The sequence below is a fragment of the Scatophagus argus genome, chromosome 6, assembly GCF_020382885.2.
Source record: "Scatophagus argus isolate fScaArg1 chromosome 6, fScaArg1.pri, whole genome shotgun sequence".
Taxonomy (NCBI): domain Eukaryota; kingdom Metazoa; phylum Chordata; class Actinopteri; family Scatophagidae; genus Scatophagus; species Scatophagus argus.
This window is the reverse complement of record NC_058498.1, coordinates 13563249-13589231: the sequence shown is the minus strand read 5'-3', so window position 1 is coordinate 13589231 and position 25983 is coordinate 13563249. Positions and strand designations below refer to the sequence as shown.

Below are 25983 nucleotides of genomic sequence, written 5' to 3'. Positions count from 1 at the left end.
AATACAATTTACCATTATGATGACTTTAACAGCAAAAATGTCCATGTGTCTTTTCTTTGATATGAGGATGAGTGTCCTGTGGTCACCTTTATGAATGGGAACCAGAAGGTCCAGTGACTTCTGAGAGAGATGAGGCCAGATGACACTTATCTCCTTCTGCAGGTCCAGGTCCATCTGATTTCTATCCTCCCCTCCTAGACATGAAAAAGACACACATACATACACACACACACACACACACACACAAACATTAAGTGTTTTACATTACAGTAAATGTACATCTTTAGGCTTTTGAAACGTGATCTCTAACCTCTGGCTATCTTGACCTCCAGGGCGGTGCGGATGAGGGCCATAAGGGTGGAGGTGAAGTGAACAGACATGTCATCGTCCACAGGCATGTTCATCAGGACCAGTCTCTGATGGCAGCAGAGTGTCATAGTCAGTAACAACCCAGCAAACAAACAAACAATTACACAACATATCACAATGCAAACGTGGAAGCCCAGAGCAGCTGTGGTGGATCATAATGTTTTTAAGTCCTTTTATCTTTAATTGACTGAATATTGACTGAATATATAATCATTATCTCAAGACAAAATTATATATATATATATATATATTCTTATCTTGGTTAGATCCCTATCCCAAGATGACAGATCATTTATCCTACAGGCTTGAAAATGAACGATCTAACAGAACTTGGATGGAAACAACATTTGAATGAGTTTCAGTTTGCCCTCTCACCTGTCAGTCTCTTACTGAAATAATTAGATAATTAAATTATGATTTCAGGGAAACTAGCTTGTAAAAAATCATGAGCAACCATTGCCTTTCTGGGTGTCAGAACAAAGTTAAGTGCAAGCTTTCACATTTTCATAACTTCATATGTCTTGCTTTGAAAAGAACTAAACTACGCTGATAGATACAGAAGGATGGGGAGAACAAAACAGTATTTATTTACTGTATCTTATTTGGAGAAACAAGCTACAGTAATTATGTGATGATGACAAGAAGTAATGAGAAAGAATGTTTTTCAATCACCTGTAACAGTTTGGCAATCTCAACAATCTTAGGTCACAAAATAAACTGAGACAAAATTTTTAAAGGAAACATCTCCTGTCCTTCTGTAAAATGAGGTCTAAACAGTGCGAGTTGTCCATCTAGCTTCATAAAATAAGTCATACAACACATCGTCTGAGATAGTGCATGCCTGCAAGGTCGCAAACTCACACACATATGGACACAAACAACACAACCAGTGCATTACACATTACACACAGATGTGACACTGGGCTGTGACAGGAGGCACATGCAGATGGGTTATATGTAAGAAAACAGAGAATGAAGTATGAAAGACATGAGAGCATTGTACAGCAGACCAGATTTAGCATGTAGAGGTTTGACAACTTTCTGATTAATGTTCTCCAGCTGGCTTGGAAAGATAAACTCCATCAGGACTCTCTCATCAGAAACCAGCATACAGATAACAATGTCTTTTTTTTTTCTTCTGCCAAGATGCAAAGCAAAACAGGCAAATCATTACCATAGCACCAATCATCTGCCACTGACAAAATACTGGAACTTAAAAACTCTTTCAACAAGCAATACTGCATAATATAACCAAAAGGAAAAAAAAAAAAGCCTTTTCCAATGTATGACACACAAAATGAGATTTTACGGCGCTTGTCCTCATTGGTTAAAATGTGAAGGCAGTGCCTGTTTGGTCTCTAGTGTTCAGTCTACCTTATATGCCAACTTGGAGGGGCATTTCTTGCCCAGGCCTAGAGGTGGCGACATGTTGGTCAACATCTCATACATGTCAGTGTAATGGATACGACCACTGGGGGCGCCAGGTAGCCATGAAGATGGGGATGGGAAAGAAAGATGGGGGGAGGGAGGGAGAGGAAGAGGGCAGTGAGGGGAGAGGGAGGATGTTGGAGGTGGAGGAGAAATTGAGTAACGGTGGAGGAGTCGGGAAATGTGCCGCCGAGGGATGGAGGAGGAAAAAGGGCACAGGAGTGGGTGAAGGGTAATGAAGAGGAGGGAGGAGATAGAAGAAAAAGGGTTATTCCAAGGCATCACAAGGGAGGAAAGAGTAAAATAGGAGAAATAAAACAGGTTGCATTCTTTCTATGCCGCAATCAGGGCATAGAAATCTGGGAGGGGAGAAAAACCTCACACAGGATGAGCAAAGGAATGACAGCCTCACCGGATCTGGTGCATAATATCAGTTACTTACGTGGGGTAGGTGTGTGTGTGTGTGTGTGTGTGTGTGTGTGTGTGTGAGGAGGTACTAAAAACATCTTTAAACCAGATCCAAAAGGTAGAAAGACACAGACTTCCCCCAGATTGTGCAACAATTGCATCAAAAAATGAGCGACATTATTTAAAAATATGACTTAAAATAACTTAAAATTAAGGATGTTGACTTATATGCCTAATTGAGGGATGCCCTGTGTCTTAGTACCCCGAGACTGGAGTGTCGTCATTCGCTGTAGTGAGTAACACACCCCTGGAGGTCAGGCAGGGTGGTGACAGCTGGTGAAGGGTGGGAAAGGAGGGATAGGAGGAGGTCAGGAAGGATCCCACAGGAAAGAGGCAGAGTAGAGGGGGAGGGGATTTGTCGACATGGGAGAACCAAACCTTGCATGCCACCCTGTGCGGGCAGTTCTTTCCAAAGCCCAGGGGAGGTGAGATAGTGCGTACAACTTTGTACATCTCCTTATAGTGGATCCTACCACTGGAAAAAACATACATGTCTTTAGTTGTGCTTCATTACAGTCCTTGTAGTCCACAAGAAGGGTGAACGAGGCCTAAATAAATAAATAGAAGCTCTTGTTCACAAAAGAGCAGTTTTAAGACATCTTAACGTTATTTTGTTTACTGTAATACACAAGCAATACTTTTCTGTAGGTTGGTGAAACTGTTTGTGCATGTTTATAGGTAGCTGTGGTCATTCATCTCTGCTGCAGCAAATTCAGTTGCTTGACAGACAACCTGCAACTGCTTTTCACATCCAAGAGTAGACACAGTGTCAATTTAATGTCAATTTTTTCTGTTTACATTTGACAGCATGACTGTCAGTGAACATCAATAAAAACTGTAGCACTTGTAAGTGCACAGCAGCACTACTGATGAAATGTGGGTGTAGCATAAAGACAGAGAGCCACTAACCAGGCGGCACGGTCATACTCCCCCCAGATCCGGACAAACTCATCCAGGTGGTGTGGACCCAAGATAGACGAGTCTCTTGTCAGATACTCAAAGTTATCCATGATCACGGCCACAAACAGGTTCAGCATCTGACCAGAGGACAAACAGAGGAAGTAGAAGCCATGACTTCATTTTTATGAAATGGGGGGGTGGGTATCAGCATAGTTCCCCAAACTTAAAGAAAAATTCTTCTTCCGAAGATAACATTAGACAGTGAATGAGCAGAAAATTAAGTGGCAAATTTATCTCCTAAAAGTGGTATCGTTGTCGTGTTTTAGAGGAATCCTTCATGCTGTAGTTTGCTTGTCTTACCAGGAAGGAACTGAAGAAGATGAATGAGACAAAGTAGAAGTAGGCAAAGTCGGAGCCGCAGCCCCCCTCCGGGTCAGACATGGATAGTGCTGGGTCAGTCTCACACTTCTGTCCCGCCAGACAGGACAGCATGATCTCCTGCCATGACTCTCCTGTGGCACTCCTGGATGGACACACACACACACACACAATACACAGCATCAGGGGGATGGGGAGATTGGTTAGGACTCCAGCTCACAGTTTATTCGCAGTCGTGTATACCATCTGGAAGGCGCAATCACAGCATTGAGACGGCTTTCAGATGTTCCAAATGTGAGACCTACAAATAACATTAAGTCCAAAGCTACCCAAAGAATAGGATATTATGGTGTCCTACCTGAACAGCAGCATCAGAGCACCAGAGAAGGTCCTGAAGTTGTTGTGCTGGGTAATGTGAGTCTTATCGTTCAGTTTAATGTTCCCAAACACCTGATTCACATATATGGAATTAAAAAAAACACATATTTTGGATCAAGGAAACACCACCTCGAATCGGAAACAGAAACCAATTACGTGTCTGCCCTTCTAACCTGCATGCCAATTATGGCATAGATGAAGAAGAGCATGGCGATGAGCAGGCAGACGTAGGGCAAAGCCTTGAAGGACTGGACAAAGGTCCACAGAAGAATCCGGATGGTGTAACCTTGTCTCAGCAGCTTGATCAGACGAGCTGCTCGGAACAGCTTCAAGAAACTCATGTTGAACGAATCAGCAGACTTGCACAAGGGCACAGGAGAGGGGAGGGAAACTGATGTTTACTGGTGCTGTACTGGAATAGTATTCACATTCACATATACTTAAAATTGAGGGAAACATAGAAAGTGTGAAGAGAAAGGGAAGAGATGACCAATCAAATAGACTCTCTCTGTTGGTGTTGATACTTAACCATGTTTTTCTTATTACCTGCAAGTCTACCACAATCTCTGTGATGCTGCCCAAAACAGTGATGAAGTCAAAAATGTTCCACGTGTCTCGAAAATAGTTCTGAAGAAACAGAAAAGAGACTGTGAGTGATTTCTAAAAGGGGAGCTTGTATTCTCATTCAGGTTGCGTGTTGCTCTTTTCTCTCACCAGAAAGCCGAAGGCCATGATCTTGAGAACGCACTCGACTGAGAAGAGAACAGTGAAAGCTGTGTTCAGGTGCCTCAGAACAGCCTCATAGGTTGGCGGTGCAGAATAATACTGAAAATAAAAAAGACGGCAGGGGTTAATCTACAAAAATCTGCAGGGCAGAGTGGGATAAAGAAGTGGAATGTTTCCTAACCAGTTCGCTGCAGCATAATCTCACGCTACAGGTCTGATATTAGTGTGAACTTCAGCACTGCACCCTGCGGATCTGCAGGTTGATGGAAGATTCCTCCAGACCCATAAATAGTCCCTCAGTCTCTGCACCTCTCATCTGTCGCACTATAAAAGGAGTCAGTCCTCTGGGGGCGGCAGCAACAGTTAATGAGGTCATGCTAAATAGCAGCCCCTGGACATTATAGATCAATATTTAATACAGGCTGAGTCACCTCGCGTCTGTCTGTCTGACTGTCTGTCTGACTGTCTGTCTGTTTGACCAACCGACACAACCCCAGAAAAGGCCAGTTCAGGAAATAAATATTGGTGAGAGAGGAGTGGGAAAAAAACCCTGAAACATCAGCAGGTCTAACTGAAATGATTACAGTTTGAGGAGGTAGCTGAAACAGATCCATGTTTCTGGTTAGGAGTGACACATCTTGGTTTATTTTAAAACAGTTAAAAGTGTTGACAGTCACAAGTCCATGACAGAATGCGTTGCCTATCAGCAAACAAAGATATGTGGAAACTGTCATTTTTAGGAGACAGAGGACGGACGTGCCACACCTGGTGCTGCTCTATCTGCTCCTACTAAAATACACCGTTGTCCCATTTTTGTCTTTTCCTCTCTCCCTTTTCCTCACCTTCATCATCAGTACAATGGTGTTGAGAGCGATCATTGCCAGAACGGTGTACTCAAAAGAGGGTGATACCACAAAATGCCACAGTCGGTACTGGAAAGTGTGCCGGTTCTGGGGCATGTAGCGGGTGAGGGGCTTGGCACTGATGGCAAAGTCAATGCACGCCCTCTGAAACAGAGAGAATAAAAGAGAGAGGAGAGGATGATGAGTGGAAAAGTAAAAAACGCAGCATACAGTTTAACTATGTGCCTTAAGGACAAGGCTCGTTGTTTTTGCTTCTATTCTGTTCACATCAAGGCAGAATAAGACATTTCCTACATGTGGATTAACAAAGACAGACAAGAGTACAGAGACAGAGAAAGAGATACAGATCAGGAAGAAAGAGGTGAGAAGACAAAGCAACATAAAAAAAGACAGATGGAGAAAGTGCTTGTTCGTTGTTCCTTCATCAATCTTGCCTCACCTCATTCTTTTCCAGGCTGCACTCCTCCATCATCTTGTCCCCCTGTTCCTGGAAGGTGATGATGATGAGAGCCACAAAGATGTTCACAAAGAAGAAGGGAAAGACGACAAAGTAGATGACGTAGAAGATAGACATCTCCATCCTGTTGCCGTGGCTCGGCCCTCTGTCCTCTTCTGTCACATCCACTGAGTGCTGCAGAACCCTGGAAAAGCAGAGACACCAGAAGCTAACTAACGCTAACACTAACGATAGTAAAGGAGACTACGAAGGGAAAAACTTCTACTGATCGGCACGACGGAAACAGCACAAGAGCAAGACGGATTTTACTGCAACACTCGCTGAAGATACATCAAACTGCTTAAAAGCATTCACAAAATCACTCAATTGCTAAAGAAGAAAAGTATTAAACTAAGGTATTGTGTTCAGGGAGGTTAAGCTTTGTAGCATTTTAAAAGAAGACACTGGTTTTGGTGGAAACTGTATTATAGTAGTATTATTTGTTCATTGGGAAGGAATCAGATTTGCCATTTGAATGAGAACATCATTTTTAATTTGTTTCTAAAGCAGCAGTCAGTTAGCAAGGGTTGGAACTGCACAAACCCACAAGCAATGTCAGTGAAATATTGGTGTAACCTTACTGTGAGATAATGAATGGCAAAATCTTTGTTAAGTTAATCACATCTATTATATTTCCTTCATCAAAGGTCAAATTCAATCAATAACCAAAGAATAAGCCAGATGTTAAAAGGTTATAATGCTCATAAAAGCTAATGAGCCCTCTTAGAATGGAAAATGATATGCAAGAAAGCTCCTGCTGAACTTCTTCATCCAGAGCAAGAGTTAGATTCCAGCCGGACACTCACTGAGGCCATCCCTCTCCAGTAGAAACAGTGAAGAGGGTGAGCAGAGCCCAGATGACGTTATCGTAGTGAAACTCGTGTCTCTTCCACTCTCTTCTCTTCATCTCCTTCTTATACTTCCCGTAGTCAATATAGTAACCCCTGAGGGAGAGAGGGAGGAGACGAGGTACAACACAAACATATGTTATTGAGAAATTGCAAGAATGACATGGAATTTGGTAAGATTTGCTAACATCCATCCATCCATCCATCTTCTATACTGCTTATCCGTCAGGGTTGCGGGGGAGCTGGAGCCTATCCCAGCTGACTACGGGCGAGAGGCGGGGTTCACCCTGGACTGGTCGTCAGTCGATCACAGGGCCGACACACAAAGACATACAACCATTCATGCACACACTGACACCTAGGGGCAATTTAGAGTAGCCAGTTAACCTAATGTGCATGTTTTTGGTATTGTGGGAGGAAGCCGGAGTACCAGGAGAAAACCCACACAGGCACTGGGAGAACATGCAAACTCCACACAGAAGGGCCCAGACCGGGATTCGAACCTGGAACCCTCTTGCTATGAGGCAACAGTGCTAACCACTGCACCACCGTGCCGCCGAGATTTGCTAACTGTGCGGCAATAAAACAAAAGGAAAAGAAAGATAAGAAAGAAACAAGAAAAGTAAAGGCAAACAAAGTAAAGTAAAGAGCATTACTGGCAGTCCTTCTCCGTGTCCTTCGAACTGTCGGTACAGTAGAAAAACTTCCCCTTGAAGAGCTGCACGGCGATGACAGCAAAGATGAACATAAAAAGCTTGTAGACAATCAGGATGTTGAAGACGTTTTTCAGAGACGTTACCACACAGTCAAACACCGCCTGGAAAAGAGAAAGAGGGAGAGAAGCGTGAGATGAAACAGAAGCGATGAGATCAGAGAAAAGGGTCTGTGCACTGTGAGACATCTGATGCATGCAAATATTTATTTACCACTTAATTATTTATTTTGTTCATAAAATTGTGGCAACATCACAGTAATGCATTTAAGTAGGGACTGTGCTGTCTTTTGTTGGTGTGTTTGATTTTATATTGTAAAAATCAGACATCTGAGACTTGACTTTATGGTTGTATGTCAGCACTTGAAGACAGACACACACACACACACACACACAGCTGTAATATAAATACAATAAATGGAAAGTTAAATAAATGGAAGTTAAAACATGTAAAACCACTGATGGTCTTCAAAGTGAAGTTTCTTCCACAGATCTTCACTCCCTCTCTGAGTGAACAGAAGGAGAACTGGAAGGTTTTAGCTGCAGTCCCAAGATGACGACCTGTTAGCACAATCAGACGGCCCGACAGCTGCTTCTCAAGCTGACTAATTCCCCGAGTTCACTTTTAACCCTCCTCTCTTATTTGTTCTTTGCAAATAACCTTTTTATCTTTATCCTCCTCAGTTTCCACTGTTTCTCTTTCCGTGGAGGAGTGTGTCTGTTGCTTTACGTTTCCTTTAAAAGGGATATCGACCTGCGTATGCATGAGCTTCGATGCTTTGGTGCATCCTCTGATCTTCTCCTTCTTGTTTTCTCCCTGTACACAGACTACGTGTTGAAGTTTGGGGATCTCGGCCCTGACAACATGTCTTCATGCCCTGATGCTCACAGTTTGTCACATTGCGGTTTATCACCTCATCTGTATACTCCTTCTTTCTCTGCTCTCAGGTCTACGAAATGCAGTTGGCGAAAAAGATGAAAGAGCAGGCATCCTTAAGCTGCAGGGGATGTTTCTAGTGTGGACACTGAGATCAGAAAAATAGCTGCTCATATGTAAGTATAAATGTAAGCGAATTCAGGAACAGGCTGGATTTTACAGAATAAATGATTTAAAAAGTATAAGACTAGATAATAAAAGGAAAGCATGGAAAGACTGATGTGTGTGATGCATTTTTAACATTTTGACCATTTGGGTTATTTATTAATTAGCTCACGATAACATGAAAAATACAAATGATACAAGCATGGCCATCGAAGACAGGGCATCTCTGACCTTGAGTTTAGGAAGTCTCTTGATGGTCTTCAGTGGTCTGAGGACACGCAACACTCTCAGAGATTTGATGGTCTTAATGTCTCGTCCTTTGTTATTTCTGCGCAGAAAGACAGACAGTGTGAGCATCACACCATTGCTTTTAGTAATTATCACATTTTCAGATGCTCTATGACTTGCACAACTGTTTCTCACACCTTTAGCATCCATTGTAGCAAGATGTTTAATCTGAGATATTCTACTTATGTTAGAAGTTTGTACATACAAAGATGATATTTATGTTATGTTATGTTTCATTTTTTTTTTTTTTTACCCCATCACATTGCTGGTGGTCAGTCCCACAGGGGCACCATCCACAGACGGAGACAAACAGGAAAGAGGGACATGTATATCAACAGTTACAATGTTATAAACACAATGGAAGTGGACTGCATGAAGTGAGGCTACGTTTACAGTGAAAAAAAGTTGATTTACAGCTGCTTTAAAGACACTTTTATCTTTAGACATATGATCTGTGCATGCGATGCACTAAAATAAATCATGTGACTGACGAGAGGGCGAAGGCGACCAGTGCTCCCACCACGACGATAAAGTCTAAGATGTTCCACAGGTCCCTGAAGTAGGAGCCATCATGGAGGATCAGACCCTGGTCGATCATCTGAGGACAAGACAAAGGTGTACAATGAAAACATGAAGTGGAACAAAATTAGTTTCCCTGGTCCTGGTATAAGCCCAATAACCTAAATACTAATGCTATAAATATATAAACAACACTATATAAACATAAAAACAACCAGAATAAAAAGATATAACCAGCGAACAGGGACCAAATGGCAACAATATTTACAGCAGTATTGCAGAATTGAGCAAATGACGGAATAGTGCAAATGAGACAATTCACTTCTTTTCATGAATTTCAAGTTTCAGTGTTGGGTTGGAATTATGAAGGCAATCAAGCTCCTGAAAGAGTGAAATTTACCGAGCAATTGGCCTGACAAAACTGCTCGTTACTCCAATGAAAATAAATCTGAGCAGTTGTGACCACAGTTAACAGCAGAGGAATGTAGACGGGTCACAACAAATGCAACTGGAGATGTAAACACAGCTTATTGTTAAGGGCTCACAAGCCAGAACAGTTGGAAATCGCTTGGTTTTTTTGTGTTCTAGGTGAACAGCACAGTTTGTTTTTGATCTGTTACAGTTAAAAGTTATTTTAAACGTATCCATTATCTGTTAACTTAGATGTCTAATCTTCATGGTTCTTCAGATGTGTAACAATGGCAAACAGGAAACGAGAGCTAGTTTAGTTTCTGTGGTGTCATCGTGGAGCCATCCTGCAACTCAAAAAGTTTTATTCATGTGTTTGATCACCAGTTTTTTGCAATCCGTAGCCACACTGTAACATATCATTGTTTACACAGTGACTCACCTTTATGATCATTTCAAACGTGAAGACTCCAGTGAAAACATAATCAAAGTACCGCAGAACCTGCAATAAGTGTGAGACAGAAGGGCCGTCAAAGAGAATGACCAGACGAGTAACAGATAACAAAGAAGTGCTCTTCATAAAAAAAAGGTGAAATTCTTCAACTTGTGTTTATTTTATGACATTTTGGCTTATTTTACCTCACAAGCTCTAATCTTGTGGAAAGACTTTACACTCATTGATGCATAATTCTCTCACTCTTCACTTCTTCTTAATCAGGTGAGTATGGCCGTTTGCTCAGTTAAAGCCACCAGATTTTGCCACGACTTCAGCCAGTGAAGTCTAACTCCCCCCTGCTTTTGTCAGACGTCATTTCAGTGCAAAGTCGCTGCAATCCTCCTCCACCCCATTCATAGGTCAAACTCATTAAAGTCTCCTCCCCATTACCACCACCACCAGTGTCTATGTTCCATCGGGGGGTGGGGGGCGGATCGTATAGTTTCCGACTAACAGCTTCTTCTCCCCTCTTATAATATGATGTCACATGTCACTATGGAACCTAATCGCCAAAGACTCATATTTTCATCTTAATCATGCATGGAAATAAAAATATCTCTCCTGTTTGAAATGAAGGTATTACAACACAGGAAAATTAGCCTAATTCCTTCCATGAACCGCCAGGCTCAGTGTGTCTCAAACTTCAATTTCCTCTATCATCAACGATTTAACTGCCCCCCACCCCACCCATCAAGTCACATTAACGGTCTTTTGAAAAACAGTTTAAGGAAATAGAAATATTTTATTATTTCTTTGTGGTACTTTTACTGCTTAGAATAGATAAGGCGAGCTATTAGACCCAAGGCAGAGATAAGAAGCGATGGGAGTTATCAGAGTGATTCAGGATACGGTAGGAACAGCAGAAACAATCTGTCCTCTTTGAAGTCATGAATGTTACAGCTGTCCCTGGCAGATGGATGATATATACATGTATGTGAACACACAAACCTTGTTCCAGTCAGAGGAGGTGGCGACAGGGTCTTCAGCCGCCAGTGCTATACTACTCGCAGCGATGACCAACAGGATGGACATTTCAAAGTACCTGAGGTTCACCACATAGTGACAAGCTCGACGCACCCTGAGGGATAGCAGATGGCTGAGTGAGGAAGTGCTGCGGAGGTCAGGTACCACTACGAGTAAGACTGTGCAGCCTTAAGCTGTCTGAAACCTAAAGACAGCTGGAATAGGCTACAACATGGATGTTGTGCAACAAATCTTAACTAAAAAATTTTGGCGCTGGACATGCTGAGAAGTTGGCTGGAAGCAACTTACGGGTTGTCATGTTTGAAGATGAACATGCTGTCTGGAGTCACAGTGGTGACAGGCTTTGTCTCCTCTGCTTCCTCCTTCTCTGATTTACAGGTTTCAGCATCTTTACTGTTGACTGGAGAAGTTAAGGAGAAGAAGAAGGAGGCGAAAAAGAAGAAGAAGGTGTGATGAGAAGAGTAGGGTATTTAAAAGGGGTTTTTAGTCTGGAAAAAGTCTGAGAATGGATGGAGCCAAGTGGTGCAATATGGGGTCTATCTCAGATGTTGACATGACTTCATTCATAACAGGAACTGCAGAGGCAGTTTTACCCTGCTTTTAGCCTGAAGCATGATTCAGTTTCTGCATGGCCTATCTCTCATCTTATATTTATTCAGAGAATAAATTTGACATTTGACAGATTCGTCAAAATGTGACGGAACAGCCATGCTTTTCCAGTTTGAAAATGAGCTGTAGGAAGGTCTTACACTGATGAGTGACTTGTGTGCAGTGACTTGAAATGAATCCTGTCCTGATTAAATGCCTCTTCACTCCTGCTAGACCACAGTGAGTGAAGTGGGAGTGATGGACTGAGAAAACACACAAATTAACAAAACACCTACTAATGTTACCAGCTACAATGTGAAACAGAATCACCATATCGGCAGCTGAAATCCGCAAAGCAACAGTTGTACCTGTGATCGTGGAGAGCTCCAGAGATGATTGAACGTTGGGTAACTCGATGATCACACTGGAGCTGAGCTGTGATTTATCCTGGTCCTGTTCTGTGTTGTTCTCTTCTTTGCTGCTATCTGGGATGGCGGCTGGACACGGGTCCGACTGCTGAGGAGGCTCTTCCTGCTTCTGAGGACACTGCTCACCAGTGTGGCTCTGGTTGTCTGGTGGGTCACCATCTCCTCCTCCTTCATTCCTGTCACCCAGTCTGAAAACACAGAGACAAAAGCTTCACAGGAGAGACAGGAGGACAGTGATTTACTTACAACTAGTCTACTATAGCATGGAATGATTCATTTCAGTGCAAGATTGTTTCATATGTTTTCATAAGTTGCTCTGCAGTCTTAATTCTTGGTTGACATTAAAGGGGACACTATCAGCATGAAGGTAGATGCTCAATAATTACAAGAACCACAGTTTCCCCATCCTCATTTTCTGTCATTTCTCTACTGTGTACCATCCAAATGAATCTTAAAATGCTCATATTTGAGTATGTAATAGATCATTTCTGAGACCCAAAAAACATTAAATATTCACAGCACAGATGATTTTAGTTTCAACCTAATAGGTTAATATTGGGTTGTAACCCAGTGCTGTGCTTAAATATGTGGTTAGACCTACTGAGAACAGGAAGTAATGTTCTGTCTGTATCTTGTTCCGTAACATCTCGAGGTCATTGAAAATCACTGGCATTAAGTGAACGTGACTGACTGGGGACCTCTGTTGCATCTCAATCCCCTCTCTTCTCTCCAAATAATTCCTGTCTCCCTTGACATTCACTTCTTCTGTTAACCGAATTTGGAGCAAACTGCCAAATAAACTTGTTTACCAAACAAACAAACAAACAAACAAAAACATATTGGATGAACAGCTGTTGGTCTGTCTCACCTGCTGTCATCAGGTTTTGACACCTCTTCCTGCTTTTTGGCCTCTGCTTCCTTCTCCTCTGCTTTCCTTGGATTTTTCTTTCTCTCCCTGCTGGCAGAGCGACTCGCCAAATGGCTTCCATTCCCAGTTGTTGACCCCTGACTTCTGGCTCCGTTCTGATGATGGTCACAGTGATGCAGCGCCCTCCTGCCCCTGATCCCACCATGACCTCCCATCTCAGGAGTCAGTGTGTCAAGGTTATCTGGTGGTCTGAACTTCTTCACCGCCCGGTGTTGGCGCTCGCCATTTAATCTGGGGCTCCGGCGCTCAGTGGTGGTGCTGTGGCTCTGATCAACACCCAGTTTTCCGCTCTCTGCGATGGGCTCTGATATCGCCACAGATACTTCAGGAAGGGGAATGTTCTCAGGATCCAATGACTCCGGCGCTGGCGCTGACACTGGCGGTTCAGGTATGTCACCAGAGCGCATAGCATCCAGAGGGATATTCACAGACATGGAGGAGCCTGAAGCCTGGTTCTTCACAGGAGAGGCTAAGGGCTCCGTCAGGCGCTTCAAACTCCCAGACTGCGTGTGCTCCATGACCTTGCGGTGCAGCGACAGGGGATGTCCATGCTGGGCCTGGGCTGAAGCAGAAGGTCCGTCTTTCTCCTCGCTGGGGCTGCTGAACAGGATCTCTCGGCTGGACATCTGGCGGTGTCTCCGCAGCTGGCTGGTTCTCTGCTCCCACACTGACATGGTCATCCTTTTTCTTCTCTCTCTCCTGGACATGAAAGAGTTAGAGGGATTGAGCGGCGGGGGAGGGCGGCCCTGCCTGATGCTGCCCTGAGCCTCGTCCAGGGAGCAGGAGTAAGTTGGCCGACTGCGGTGGATGGCTCTTTTCCTGTACAGGTAGGGCCGCCTCCTCCGACTTCCCCTGAGAAGAGAAGGAAAAGACAAGATGTCAGAAGATATTTAAATTCATGCAGTGCCACATCCAAAACACAGAACCTTTAAATTAAAGTTATTGTCTCAGTCTTAGCATTTGAGACATTCAATTTCGGCTTGCTTTCTTATTTATTTTTTCAGTTCTGAATCATCTTTTGTTTGTGAAATCACCAAATGTCTTGAAAGTCAAGTTAAAGTCAAGTTTCAGAATGTGCTTTGATAGACTCAGTATTCTAATTTTGCCGTTGCCTGTTTGTTTTATGAAATTTAAACTGGCAAAGTAGTTGTATCGAAGAATGAATATCACAGTACAGAGCAAGTGATTTGGAGCAAATTTCATTTAAACATGAAGCAATTTAAGTGGATCAATGAAGATGTTGGCTGATAAATTAACCAAGCCAGGAGGTGCTGTGTGACTTACTTTAATAAAAAACAAACAAATAATAATAATAATAAGATGCAGAATGAAATCAGCGTAACATATATAAAGAAATGTGAAATTAAATAGGGTTGGAGAGTTTGTAAAGAGTGGGACAGAGCATGAAGAGAATACTACATATGATGGAGTCTGGGACTTTCACCCATTTAAGAAAATCAGACAGGCGTTACTGAGAAATTCAGAGAGCTGAACAGACAGTGTTACTTACTGGTGCGTGGACTCTTGCGTGGTCCGTGTTATCAATGAGCGATTGGTTGAAAACAAGACATTAGTGCTTTTGTGAGCAGAGACAAAACAGGCCGGGAGACACACAGCAAACGATCCTGAAACTGGCCTTTCACACAAAGACCAAAACATCCCAAAACATCTCTATACAGACTGTTCATGTCATTTACCAGCTGCTCTCAATTTATTACACATTGCTTAAGGGTAAAACATTTCTTTTAAAAGTTTATACTGATTCATTTTTCATTTCATATTTAATTGCAGTATCGTGTATTCTGTTTGCAACACTGAGCATATTTTTTAAATGTTTGTAATGAATCTCACATAAATTTGGAGGTCAATAACTGATTGAACCTTCGATACTTTGGTGTGTGTCTCCATTAGAGCCAAGCGGCACACTGACAAACAAGATGGTCGCAGTATTAGGAACAATTAAACAACATTCATAAACATCAACAGTAAGCGCAACATTGATAAGAAGACATCTTAAGTAAGACTGAGATGTTAAGACAGTCTGAACTACAGTATGGGTACAGGTAGAAAACACAGAGATGGGCTCCATCAACAAACATAGAAAAAAAATTTGTCCGTATTTAGAAAGACCCTCTGAACAAAACCACCACATTGGGATGCAGCTCTGCACACCACCGTCACCTCAGTGCACTCACATATTAGCATTCTTTGAGGTCATGCTAGTAGAGCCAAATCAGGAAATTCGTGTTCTAAGCTTCAAAATATGCACTTAAAATAATCAGAAGCCTCGACAGCAGCTCAGGGAGGGATTAGATAGCAATGGAAGAAAAACTGTACACACACAGGAAAACTCAATCCAGGTATTCCAGCCTCAGTATTACTTGTTATGTTGTACGCAGAAAGCAGTGTGTGTGTGTGTGTGTGTGTGTGTAATTTCTGTTTTTCTTCCTTTGATCATGCTGACCAGATGCATGCGTTTATAGGGTGAAATTGTCATCAGTCTGCAACATGCTGCATCTCTCTCTCTCTCTTTTTATTGAGCAAATGCTGTCATGCAAGTTTCTTCAAGGTCAGCAGGGGCAGGTACCGCCGGGGCTTCATAGCTGACATCGGAGATGAGACCAGAAACCCTTAAAGTTCAGAGTGTCCGCTCTGAATGCAGATGCCGGCCCAGACGACCCCGTGGTATTCCGGTCTTCTCTATAGACTCTGACAGGAGCCTGACCCTCAGCTGGCTAAACTGAAACTAATGCACATCTCTAGTTTTCCTTCTGCTTGGATATAATACATTTCTGTTGAGCAAGTTTTAGGGAAATGGCGAGGCCTCGGCACAGAAAGACAGAAAGACGGGAAGCAAGAAAGATGAAGGTACAAAATATCACGCTGATAGAATGTTATCTTGTTATCTTCCACATGCCCATGCAACAAACTGCTTGTTTCTCAATACACAGCGTGCACACAGAGCCAGAGGTCCCCACTCTTGTGCATGCACATGCACTTCCACCACCTACGACAAGGCACTGTGAAATCAATCCCTGAGAAAAAAAAAAAGACAATCTATTCTGCAAGCTGGAAACCTGAGCATTGAGAAACACAAGGTCACGTTACTGATGAATCAAATTTTCCACACGTGAGAACCCTTCAAAGCCCGCACACACACACACTTCATTTGACTTCCGTATGCTCCATCCTCACAACAAAATCCCCTTTACTGAGTAAAGAAGTCTATTACTGTAATGGACACACCATGTTAATTCAGACAATAAGTAACCCTGTCTCCATGACAACAATATAAGCACCTCCCACCCCGGAGTCAAACCAGTAACCATGGAGACATACATTAGACTTCAATGTGGCAGCAAATTACAGTGCTGGGAGCAGGCAGAAGCTAGACCTTGCAGTGAAAATGTGTCAATAAGTCCGTAGTGGGACAGCATTATCTCAATGGGCCCTGAGTGACATTTAAGAACACAGCTTAAAGCTCTGTACTGATGACCTTTGACCTCTTTCTCTAACTGTTCTGCATGTCTTAGTTTTATTAGTAAACCAAATCAACTGCACACACGCCATGTGCTGCAGGCCACAGCAACTTGTGCACTACTGTGGGTTAGCCCTATATAGCCAATCCTTGGAGGAAGGAGGGAGGGAGGGAGAGGAAGAGAGAGAGAGAGGGAGAGACATAGAGAGGAGAGGATAGGAGGTCAGGCAGGGAGAGCGGTTGCATACAGCACTTACTCTGAAGACATGAAGGAGGACAGTGGGCCGACCTCCTTCGCTTTCTGGAGAGCGTGCTTCTCGTTGAATGCCGCCTCTGCTTCCTCTTCATCCTGATCAAAAGAGGAAAAGAGCAAAGGATGGCTGAACAACTGTAAAACCTAGGAGTTTTAATAATTCAATAGAATCAAAGTGATGAAGAGACCAGAGCAGAACTGGACATGGCGGAGCGGAGAGATTATTAAAACTACATAACAAGAATATTACCTTGGTAAGTTCTTGTGCATTGGCAAGGTTATCCACAGCAATGGCCAAGAAGACATTCAGCAGAGTATCTGGTCACAGCTGAGTTAAGCACACGGTCAAAGTGCGACAAGCCTGACATAACCCTGACTCCTTGGTAAGAGACATTTAATGGCACTGAACCCCTGCAGCTCAGTTGGATGATGTAATCCAGATTAAAAAAAAAAAAAAAAAAAAAAATCAAAACCAAGACACAACCTGGGCTATAAGACGGTGGCTATTTGAAATACATTCAAATGCTACAGCTACAGTCGGATATGTGTGACAAATTGTGTCTGTTGCATGTCCAGCATGCATTTCTAATACATTAGTAGGTTGATGGTTAATAGAGCTTTTGTTTCATTTCTTTTGGAATTTTACCCAATTTCTTATGGAGAAACACACTTTACAGCAATAAATCAAAAGTTCTCTTAATGCTATAAATAAAGGCTTAAATAAATAGTCAGTTAGTTTAGGTTACCAGCTGGAAAATTTTTTTTCATATTTCATTTAAAAAAGAGTAATGGAGGATACAGTTTCCAAACAGTGTGAGCACTATAAAGTAGATAGAGGACCACATGCCAGACTTTACTCCTCCTTGAGAACGAATACCGTTGTACATCACCTCATTCCAGTCCTCTCCGGTCAGGATCTGAGAAAACACATCCACAACAACACCCAGACATTCGCAGTTAGCATCCACAAAACCGTCCTGAGGACCATAGCTGAGCCTGGCAATAAACTCCACTTTCCTAAAATGTTGTTAAACTCATAATTACATTTCCTGTTCAGTGTTATTTGCTGTAATAAACTTGTGTGAAGAAGAGAGCAATCAATTGTCAGGTTTATTTCCAGACCTGAAAGACAGTCATGATGGCTGCAGGAAAGGTGTCAAAGTTTGTTGGGGTGTAGTCTTCGAAGATGAACCTGTGACAGAAATGTGACATGTAAGGTCCTTGAAAAAAGCAGAGCTGGGCCTTGTTTTGATTTTATGTTTTTCAGTCTGAAAGAAATCAATTTCTCCTCCTCTCCAAAGGGCTGGATGATGTTTTTCTTCCCCCATGTGCTCTGTACTCTCAAGGCCAGTTCACACACAAGGCCGAGCTTGTCCACCTCTGACAGCCTTTATTCAAGTGACAGCTCATGGGAAACAGCCTTCAACTCGGGGGGGAAAACCAGGCAACAATAGATGTGCCTTGAATCTCGACTGAGCCCAGACAGTCTCTCTGTATAATGAAAACAACTGTGAACAGGCAACAGGACAATTTATTCTCCCCTCAACTGTGTGCATTCAATAAGGATGAATCTAATGAACCATAAAGTCTATTTAGCCTTGTTTATCTGAACGTGTCTTTACTGGAATTGCAGGGTATGTACGCCGAGCAGGAGAGAAACACAGTCTGTATATTCTACCAGATTGATTAGATCTGTCTGTCTGCCGGGGTGGTAACTCACTTTCTTTATGGACTCATTTGGAGCAATGCACAGAACTATAAGCATTTACTGTTACCTGCCACCGAAGAGCTGCATGCCAAGGAGCGCAAAGACAACAATGAAGAGGAAGAGGAGGAAGATGAGAGAGATGATGGACTTCATGGAGTTCATCAGAGAGACGACCAGGTTTCTCAGAGACGCCCAATATCTTAACAGTCACAGAATATTTTTTTGTTAGGAATATGAATATCATGAATGTATATTTCATGATTTAGGTTCCTGTCTTTTATGTCGTTTAGTCTTTTCTAATCGTGTTTTAAGCTGGTATGTGATACACTTGCTGGATTGCTTCACAAATATATCAAAAATATATTTTCAAAAAACCAAACCAAGTAAAAAAAAGATTCACCCACACAACACAGTGTCTTATATTAATGTAAAATGCACAAAACTATGTGTCACACCAAGGTGGCAAACTTGAAACTACTGCTGGTTTCTGTCTCAGTCAACAGTGAAATAGTCCTTATATGAAATAATAATATGAAAACGTCTCAACAGATGGCAAAGAACGAGGAAAGCTGTGGCACTAACTTGGTAATCTTGAAGATTCTCAGCAGACGGAGAGCACGCAGGACACTGATGCCAAAGGAGGTGCCAGGCCTGAAGAAACCCCACAGCACTTCAAAGATGCTGCCAACAATTACCTACAGACATATGAAAGGAACTGTGTCATTAGTAAAAACACAAAAGAACAACTGAAAGCACACTAGCAACTATGACCAAGTGGTGGAAAAAAGAGAGCAAAAGATGATGCAACGCAGACAGATACACTGTGAAAGAGAGCGCTGATGCATATTTTAAGAACACAAGTTTTGGGATAATTCTGGCAGAAATAAAAGTGACGGAGTACTGACACTACAGTCAAAGCAGTTAAAGGAAGAATGGAAGTAGAGACGCGGTCCCAAGCTGTACATCTTCAGAAACATCTCGGTCAGGAACAGAGCAAGGAACAGGAACTCTGCATAGTCTGCAACAAAATAAAGAAATAAATACATTTAACAAAGCCCAACCCTAAGTTCAGGTACCCGTGAGCTCATTTTACAAGGTGTTGCTGAAATGACTCACAGAGGAAGTTGGAGAGCCACTGCGGCTGGTTGTGGTGGACAATGGCCACACACAGTGTGTTGAGGGCCACGAGGCCCAGCACTGTCCAGTAGAAAGTGTGTGTCTTCACCACACGCCGGATGGAGATACGCAGGAGACGCTCCTTACGGCGAAAATACGCTGTTGGACCTCGCTTGGCACTCCTGATACTTGCTCTGGCCATGGGGATGCCTTGGGGGATCAGGGAGAGATAGAGAGGGAAAAGAAACTGAGGTCTACCTAACAGTGCGTGTACAACATGTTTCCAACAGTGGAGTGTTTACAACAGTATCAAATATACATTTCTAAAGGCTGCAGCAGAGCACAGTGTGCCCAAATACAGTATACCTTACTTCTCCTGTGCCCATATTTATGAGCCTGTCCAGACTCCCACTCACCCACTGAGGAGATGTCACCATATTGTTCCTCCCCTGGCTGTCCTCGATGCACCACATCCATCCCTCTCCTCTTGATGGTGGTGGCTCTCTTCAGCACTGTGGACAGAGCAGATTGAACATAAGAACACATGGAAAAAGCACATAACCGACTTATGGGCAATGTGACCTTTGATCACATTGTGCTGAATTAGTGGATTGTTAACTTGGTTCAAAAAACTAAGAAAAAAAACCCCCAAAAAACATTCCTCTTTAAGACACAAGCAGACTCAGGCAGTTTGCAAGTGTGCAAACATGTAATGCAATGAAAAGATAATGATGATGCAAATGATAAGAAGAAGTCACAGCGAGGATCATCTGTAAGACAAGCTGATGTCTGTGAAGTTTTAGCTGAGAGGGAAAGTCGAGCTCATTAACGCTGCAGTTGAATGAGATAAAAATGATCATTTAATGTGTAATGATCCAAACAAGTGAATGCAAACCTTCTGCTCACACTTTATGAGCTCCGTCATGGCAAACCATGCTACAAGGCGACTTGACGGTCCATGCATTTTCTCTGATTGCGTTCGAGGGCTGCCATACAGTGTCAGGAGACACGCCGTGCAGTGCACACATGCTGAAGCGAGTGTGATGAGTGTGTTTTGACCTTTTCACTGGCTGATGTGTTCATGATTACCTTTCATCCTATCATACCGCTCCACTCATCCACTCGTACCTTCCTGCTACCTTTATGATTTCTGCATCTACTTGTGGTCAATATTTGCTTGAGAACTTTTTTTTTTTATAAGCCACTGATCAAACACATACATAAACACACACACAAACACAAAAATATTGCTGCCATTTCACACACACACTCAGCAGTGTTTGCTAAAGGCAGAACACTGACACTTGTCAACACACACACACACACACACACACACACACAAGCACACGCTGCTGCCTTTTCAGACCAGTGGTTGCTGAGGCAACTGCAGTGCGCCACCTTTCATTTTAATCAAAGCTATCTGAGCTTCTGCATTTATTTCCATCACAACAGCTGGAGCCACTATCTGCTTTTACAACAGATGTGATCATTCAATTTATTTTACCATGTCAGAGCATCTCTGTGCTTCAAGTGACATAAACATATAGAGAAAGAAATATATTTGAGCAAGGATTTGCTTTCCGGTTTCTATGTTAAATTGTTCATATATATGCATTTGAGTGGCTGTGTGTGTGTGTGTGTGTGTGTGTGCCAAATGCGGTGGTAAAGTTGGTGAGGTAGAGAGCAGAACGGAGGATGGTTCTCACCATAGGCACCACCTGTACTCCACTCTGGGAGCCTCCTGAGAGCTGCCAATCAATCAACATTTAATAAAAGCCCTGCTGGTTTAGGGAGGAGGAAACATCAAAGTAGAGTTGAGAGGGTCAGAGCAGGCACTTAGCTGTCTGTTGGGCTCCGTGTCTAGCGGCAGGTTTAGCACTATCAATGCTAATTCTCTCTGCGTGGCACTGAGACTTGTAGAGAGCAATGTAATGATGTATGCGATCTAGGCAGGTGTGCAAAAGCAGTAACAGACTGAACTGAGATGACATACTGACATACTAATTTCTTTTAGGTCAAGTTTCATTTCTTTTCAATTTTTCTAACTCAGAAGTGAAATTTCAACAAGAATAAGAGTCCAGTATCATACTGGAGGCTTTGTGAGGCTGTAGGGACAACGGTGCTTTGAGGCTAACTGCTAGCTTCAGCATACTAACACGTCCACAATGACATTCCTAAAATTTAGTACAGGACTAACAGCAGGATCAAAGGTCACAACATTAAGCAGTGTTAAGCAGGGATAGTGTTTACCATGCTCACCATTAGCATTTAGCATTAGCTATTAGCATTTCTGAATTAGCACTAAGCTAAATATAGCTGAGGCTTAAAAGGTGTTGCTGTATTTAGCTGGGCATGTATTTTAGAAAAAGAGTGTGTCAAAATAAAATCACACATAAATACAGACAAACTTTAATCATAGCCTACGCCTGAAAAGCCTTTATACAGCATGTGTGCATCAAGGATAGTCACATGCCTGTGTTAAACTGATTCAGACAGAAAGAGAAGCAATGTGAGGATAGCAGAAAGATAATTTGTACAATGAAACCAGGAAAAACAAAAATCTCTGCTGACTTACCATCAAGGGCAGAAGGTCCCGCATTCTTATTCTCCTCAGCAAGCATCACTTCCTCTGGAAAGCCAAAACCACAGTTAAAAATGAGCAGCAGCAGATGATGGCTGATATACTGGCATTTTTTTGCAACTATATTTATATCTTGTGGTGAAACAAACAACTGAAAGGAAACATCAGATAGTCCTTCTTTCTACAGTTGACAGGATTAGACTCAAAGCTCAAAGTGAAATATTGATTTTTCTTTTCTCATCAAGAGCCAAATCCTTGGTCTCTCTGAGCTGGGACTGAGACTAAAGCCACCTGCTCTGTCGATCCAGGCCCGGTAGCCGTTGAGCTCCCTCTCAATTTGCTGTTGGCGTCTCAGCTTCATGAAGGCCCTGCGGTTTTCCACCCTCTCCCTCTCCTTGGCAAATTCCCTGCAGAACCAAACCAAACCAAACCACAGAATCATGTATTTACTCTTTGAGAGTACAGGGATTTAGAGTCACACAGATAAATAATTCCTCTTGGAGACAGTCACCGGGGAAGAAGTTATTGCTGTTTTCTGATTGTTTGTTCATTCTTAGAAGGACAGACAAGGCAAAGAGGGTGTCTCCCCTCTCTCACTGTGGGGGTAATGACATTTGTCCCCATTAACCTTTTTGCAAAACTAATTAACTTGTATAGAAATTGATGCAATGTACTGAAACAGCACAGTTTGGCTTGAAAGTAGTTTGACAGCAACTCAAGCAGTGAGTGAAAAAGCAAGTTACACTGTGCTGTCTGTCCTCCAGCTGAGCCGGCCAGGTCCTTAATCAACAGGACAACAAAACAGCTGACTGTATGGCTATAGCCCATTTGAGGGACTGTGTACTTTGAAGGATGTCACCTGCATAATAGATTTAAAACTGGCCTCAGTTGGCAGCAGTTTCTGCAACACAGAATTTTATTACAACCCCCTGATCTCATGATTGGGTGTGCTGTCTTTTGCTAGCATATTCACCTGAGTCCAGTCTGGCTTGGTACAACCTACAGGGAGCTAAATTCCCACCGGTAGAGCTTTAAAGTCCTCTCCACTATGACAGGTTAACAGCACAATCCAAACATTGCAAATGCATCACAAATATGTTTCCATAAAATGGCCATCAAAATGGTGAATTTGTAATGTAGACCACATCCATAAACTATACTTTAACTTTCAGCTAGCTCTAAAACCCTGTGTAGTGATATATAACATGTTCAGGCTGCTAATTTCTAACATCAAAAATTCACACACTGTGAGCTTCAATGCAAGTCCATCAAACTAATAAACATGTCATAAATAAACAAAATAGTGCACAGCAGGAGCTGTTTAACATGCTTTTCATCTGCCTTCATGTTGAATGTAGAATGACAGGCTGCTCATAAGAACAAATAGATACGTTTATGTCTTCTTTTCCTTCTTTTATAGCAAATTTATGACAAGAAAAGCGCCACCTAAATGCATCATTACACTGTACAACTGACCACCATGCAATGTGTTGCAATGGAAACTAAGGATACTCAACACACATTTGCACCCTGCAAATCAAACAGGACAAAGGCTGAAAACAGTTTAAGTCTGTCTGGCAAACAGATACCTGACCCTCACAGAAATTTTTTGTTTAGAAAGTTTTATTTTATAATTGGTGACAAGCATCATAAAAAGTCAATTAAAATTAAAATATTGTAATTTGACGATAGGAAAGTTCCATACATCTCCTTTAAAGTGAACTTGAACTGAAATGTAAACCCACCCAGAGAGGACTCCCAGCACCAGGTTCAGGACAAAGAAAGAGCCAATAATGATGAGAGGGATGAAGTAGAGCCAGTTCCAGCTGGGGCCCAAGGCATCGTCGGTCTGAAACATCAAAATAAATTCTAAATTCAGTAAAATCAAGTCAAGCTGGAGCAGACTCATGTTGCCATCGGGATACAAGACAGAAATACACAAGTGTAGGTGTTTGGGTGGCTGCTGAGGGCTTCTGTCGGAGTCCAGGCGGGGCTCCGAACAGAGACATCACGCCTATTGATCTGCTCTGGCCGCGTACAAAGAATGTGGAGGAGAGTGGAGGTATTCTGTATACTGTATGAAGCCAATATAGAAACAGAGTATTGCATCTCCATTTTACTTTACAGCACCTGGGCCTGAGAAAGTTACCTGATGACATGTTTTTAATGTGCATTTAGGTGTGAACATATCCAGTCACTGTGCTTCTTCAGCACAGTGACTGGGCACATAGGTGTGTATCTCTGTGCTGATTAAACTGACTGTATCATTACACTAAGTCTGGAAGTGAGTAAGTGGGTAAGTAAGTAAATCTTTCTTTATATGGCACTCGGTGCTTCACACAATAAAAACTCGGAAAACCGTATATTACAAAAAACAAAGTAGGATACATAGAAGAATAAGTACATCAAAACAGCAAATAAACCAATAAAATGGCGTTCGTTTAAAATGAGCCAAACACTATCTTTGGAATGGAGCTTTATAAAAAGCTTTTCTGTTCAGGTAGGTTTTTAAAACCTTCTTTAAACTGTTCACAGAGTCAGCAGACCTAACGTAAGGGGTCATTGTGTTCCAGAGAGTTGGGACTAGCACGGCAAAGGCAAGATCACCTTTTGTCTTGAAACTGGAACGGGGAATGGATAAAAGGCAGAGATTTGATGAAGTAAGAGAGCAAGGTGGCGAGGTTATGTAGAGCCTTAAACATGATCAATAGGATTTTGTAATTAATTCTAAATTCTACTGGAGACCAGTGGAGAGATGCAAGAACAGGGGTGATGTGGGACCTGCGACTCTTCTTGTTGGCTTCATATTAATTGCCTGGCAACTGCATTTTGACTGAGACCTGCTGACGACACAAAGTTTCTGATTTTGGCAATATTTCTTAATTGAATAAAACGGGACTGCACAAGCTTAGTGACATGAAGGTCGAAAGAAAGATCAATGAGAATACCGAAGTTTTTAGCAGTAGGTTTGATGTGATGTTGAAGTGGTCCAACAAATGGATCTACAGCGGTGGCAAAATTGTCCGGTCCAATTACAAGTATATCTGTTTTGTCACGATTTAGGTAGAGAGAGGTTAGTGACATCCAATTTTTATGTTGGCCAGGCAGTCATGGAGAGTGGACAGTTGATGTCTGTATGTCTGCATGGACTGTATGGTCAGCAGTCTCTCTTTTCAGTGGCCCTCTGTTTCCTCCCTCCCTCGTTGTCCATCAGTGAGGCTCATTCAGCATCACTTTATACGACATAATACAATCACTCGGGCAAATCATCTGCCTTCATCTATCTCAATGAAACCTGAACGAGCAGGCAGCTGACCACAAACTCTACCCACAGAAGTCTGTGTGAATGAGTGCATACGGTTGTTGCTTCACTGACATAATCTAAAGTGAAAGAAAGAAAAACAAAACAAACTACCTTAAAAAAATGAAATTGCAGCTGTAATGTCTACAAATGTGTCTGTACTTTCGATTCTGAGATAGTCTGTGAAAATCCTGTCTCATACAATAATGACTTACAATCTTTCATTCCTTTCTTTGAATTCAAACTGGCTGTAATGTAAATCTTTTGATCTAAAGACTAGCAGTCTAGAAGTCTACCAC

At 42.4% G+C, this 25983-nt stretch overlaps 1 protein-coding gene across 3 annotated transcripts in view; it reads right to left on the bottom strand.

The window, feature by feature from the left end:
• LOC124060660 (voltage-dependent R-type calcium channel subunit alpha-1E) overlaps positions 1-25983 on the bottom strand; it is a 91634-nt gene that overhangs the window by 5762 nt on the left and 59889 nt on the right. The window contains exons 9-42 of one of the 3 annotated variants that reach the window (XM_046391887.1): positions 24129-24232; positions 22675-22790; positions 22378-22431; positions 20219-20314; positions 19803-20012; positions 19592-19704; positions 19269-19381; positions 18754-18885; positions 18101-18170; positions 17778-17895; positions 17229-17296; positions 16983-17074; positions 13188-14099; positions 12260-12528; positions 12053-12154; positions 11592-11703; positions 11268-11397; positions 10266-10325; positions 9388-9494; positions 9150-9161; positions 8840-8936; positions 7511-7671; positions 6813-6950; positions 5950-6151; positions 5490-5654; positions 4636-4746; positions 4468-4548; positions 4095-4280; positions 3902-3993; positions 3526-3688; positions 3175-3302; positions 1744-1840; positions 311-416; positions 87-194 (exon numbers count right to left, since the gene is read on the bottom strand). In XM_046391887.1, the coding sequence (XP_046247843.1) occupies positions 87-194; positions 311-416; positions 1744-1840; positions 3175-3302; positions 3526-3688; positions 3902-3993; positions 4095-4280; positions 4468-4548; positions 4636-4746; positions 5490-5654; positions 5950-6151; positions 6813-6950; positions 7511-7671; positions 8840-8936; positions 9150-9161; positions 9388-9494; positions 10266-10325; positions 11268-11397; positions 11592-11703; positions 12053-12154; positions 12260-12528; positions 13188-14099; positions 16983-17074; positions 17229-17296; positions 17778-17895; positions 18101-18170; positions 18754-18885; positions 19269-19381; positions 19592-19704; positions 19803-20012; positions 20219-20314; positions 22378-22431; positions 22675-22790; positions 24129-24232 (4825 nt within the window). The remainder of the gene's footprint in view (positions 1-86; positions 195-310; positions 417-1743; positions 1841-3174; positions 3303-3525; positions 3689-3901; positions 3994-4094; positions 4281-4467; positions 4549-4635; positions 4747-5489; positions 5655-5949; positions 6152-6812; positions 6951-7510; positions 7672-8839; positions 8937-9149; positions 9162-9387; positions 9495-10265; positions 10326-11267; positions 11398-11591; positions 11704-12052; positions 12155-12259; positions 12529-13187; positions 14100-16982; positions 17075-17228; positions 17297-17777; positions 17896-18100; positions 18171-18753; positions 18886-19268; positions 19382-19591; positions 19705-19802; positions 20013-20218; positions 20315-22377; positions 22432-22674; positions 22791-24128; positions 24233-25983) is intronic. The other 2 variants (XM_046391888.1, XM_046391889.1) reach the window with 2 other exon arrangements.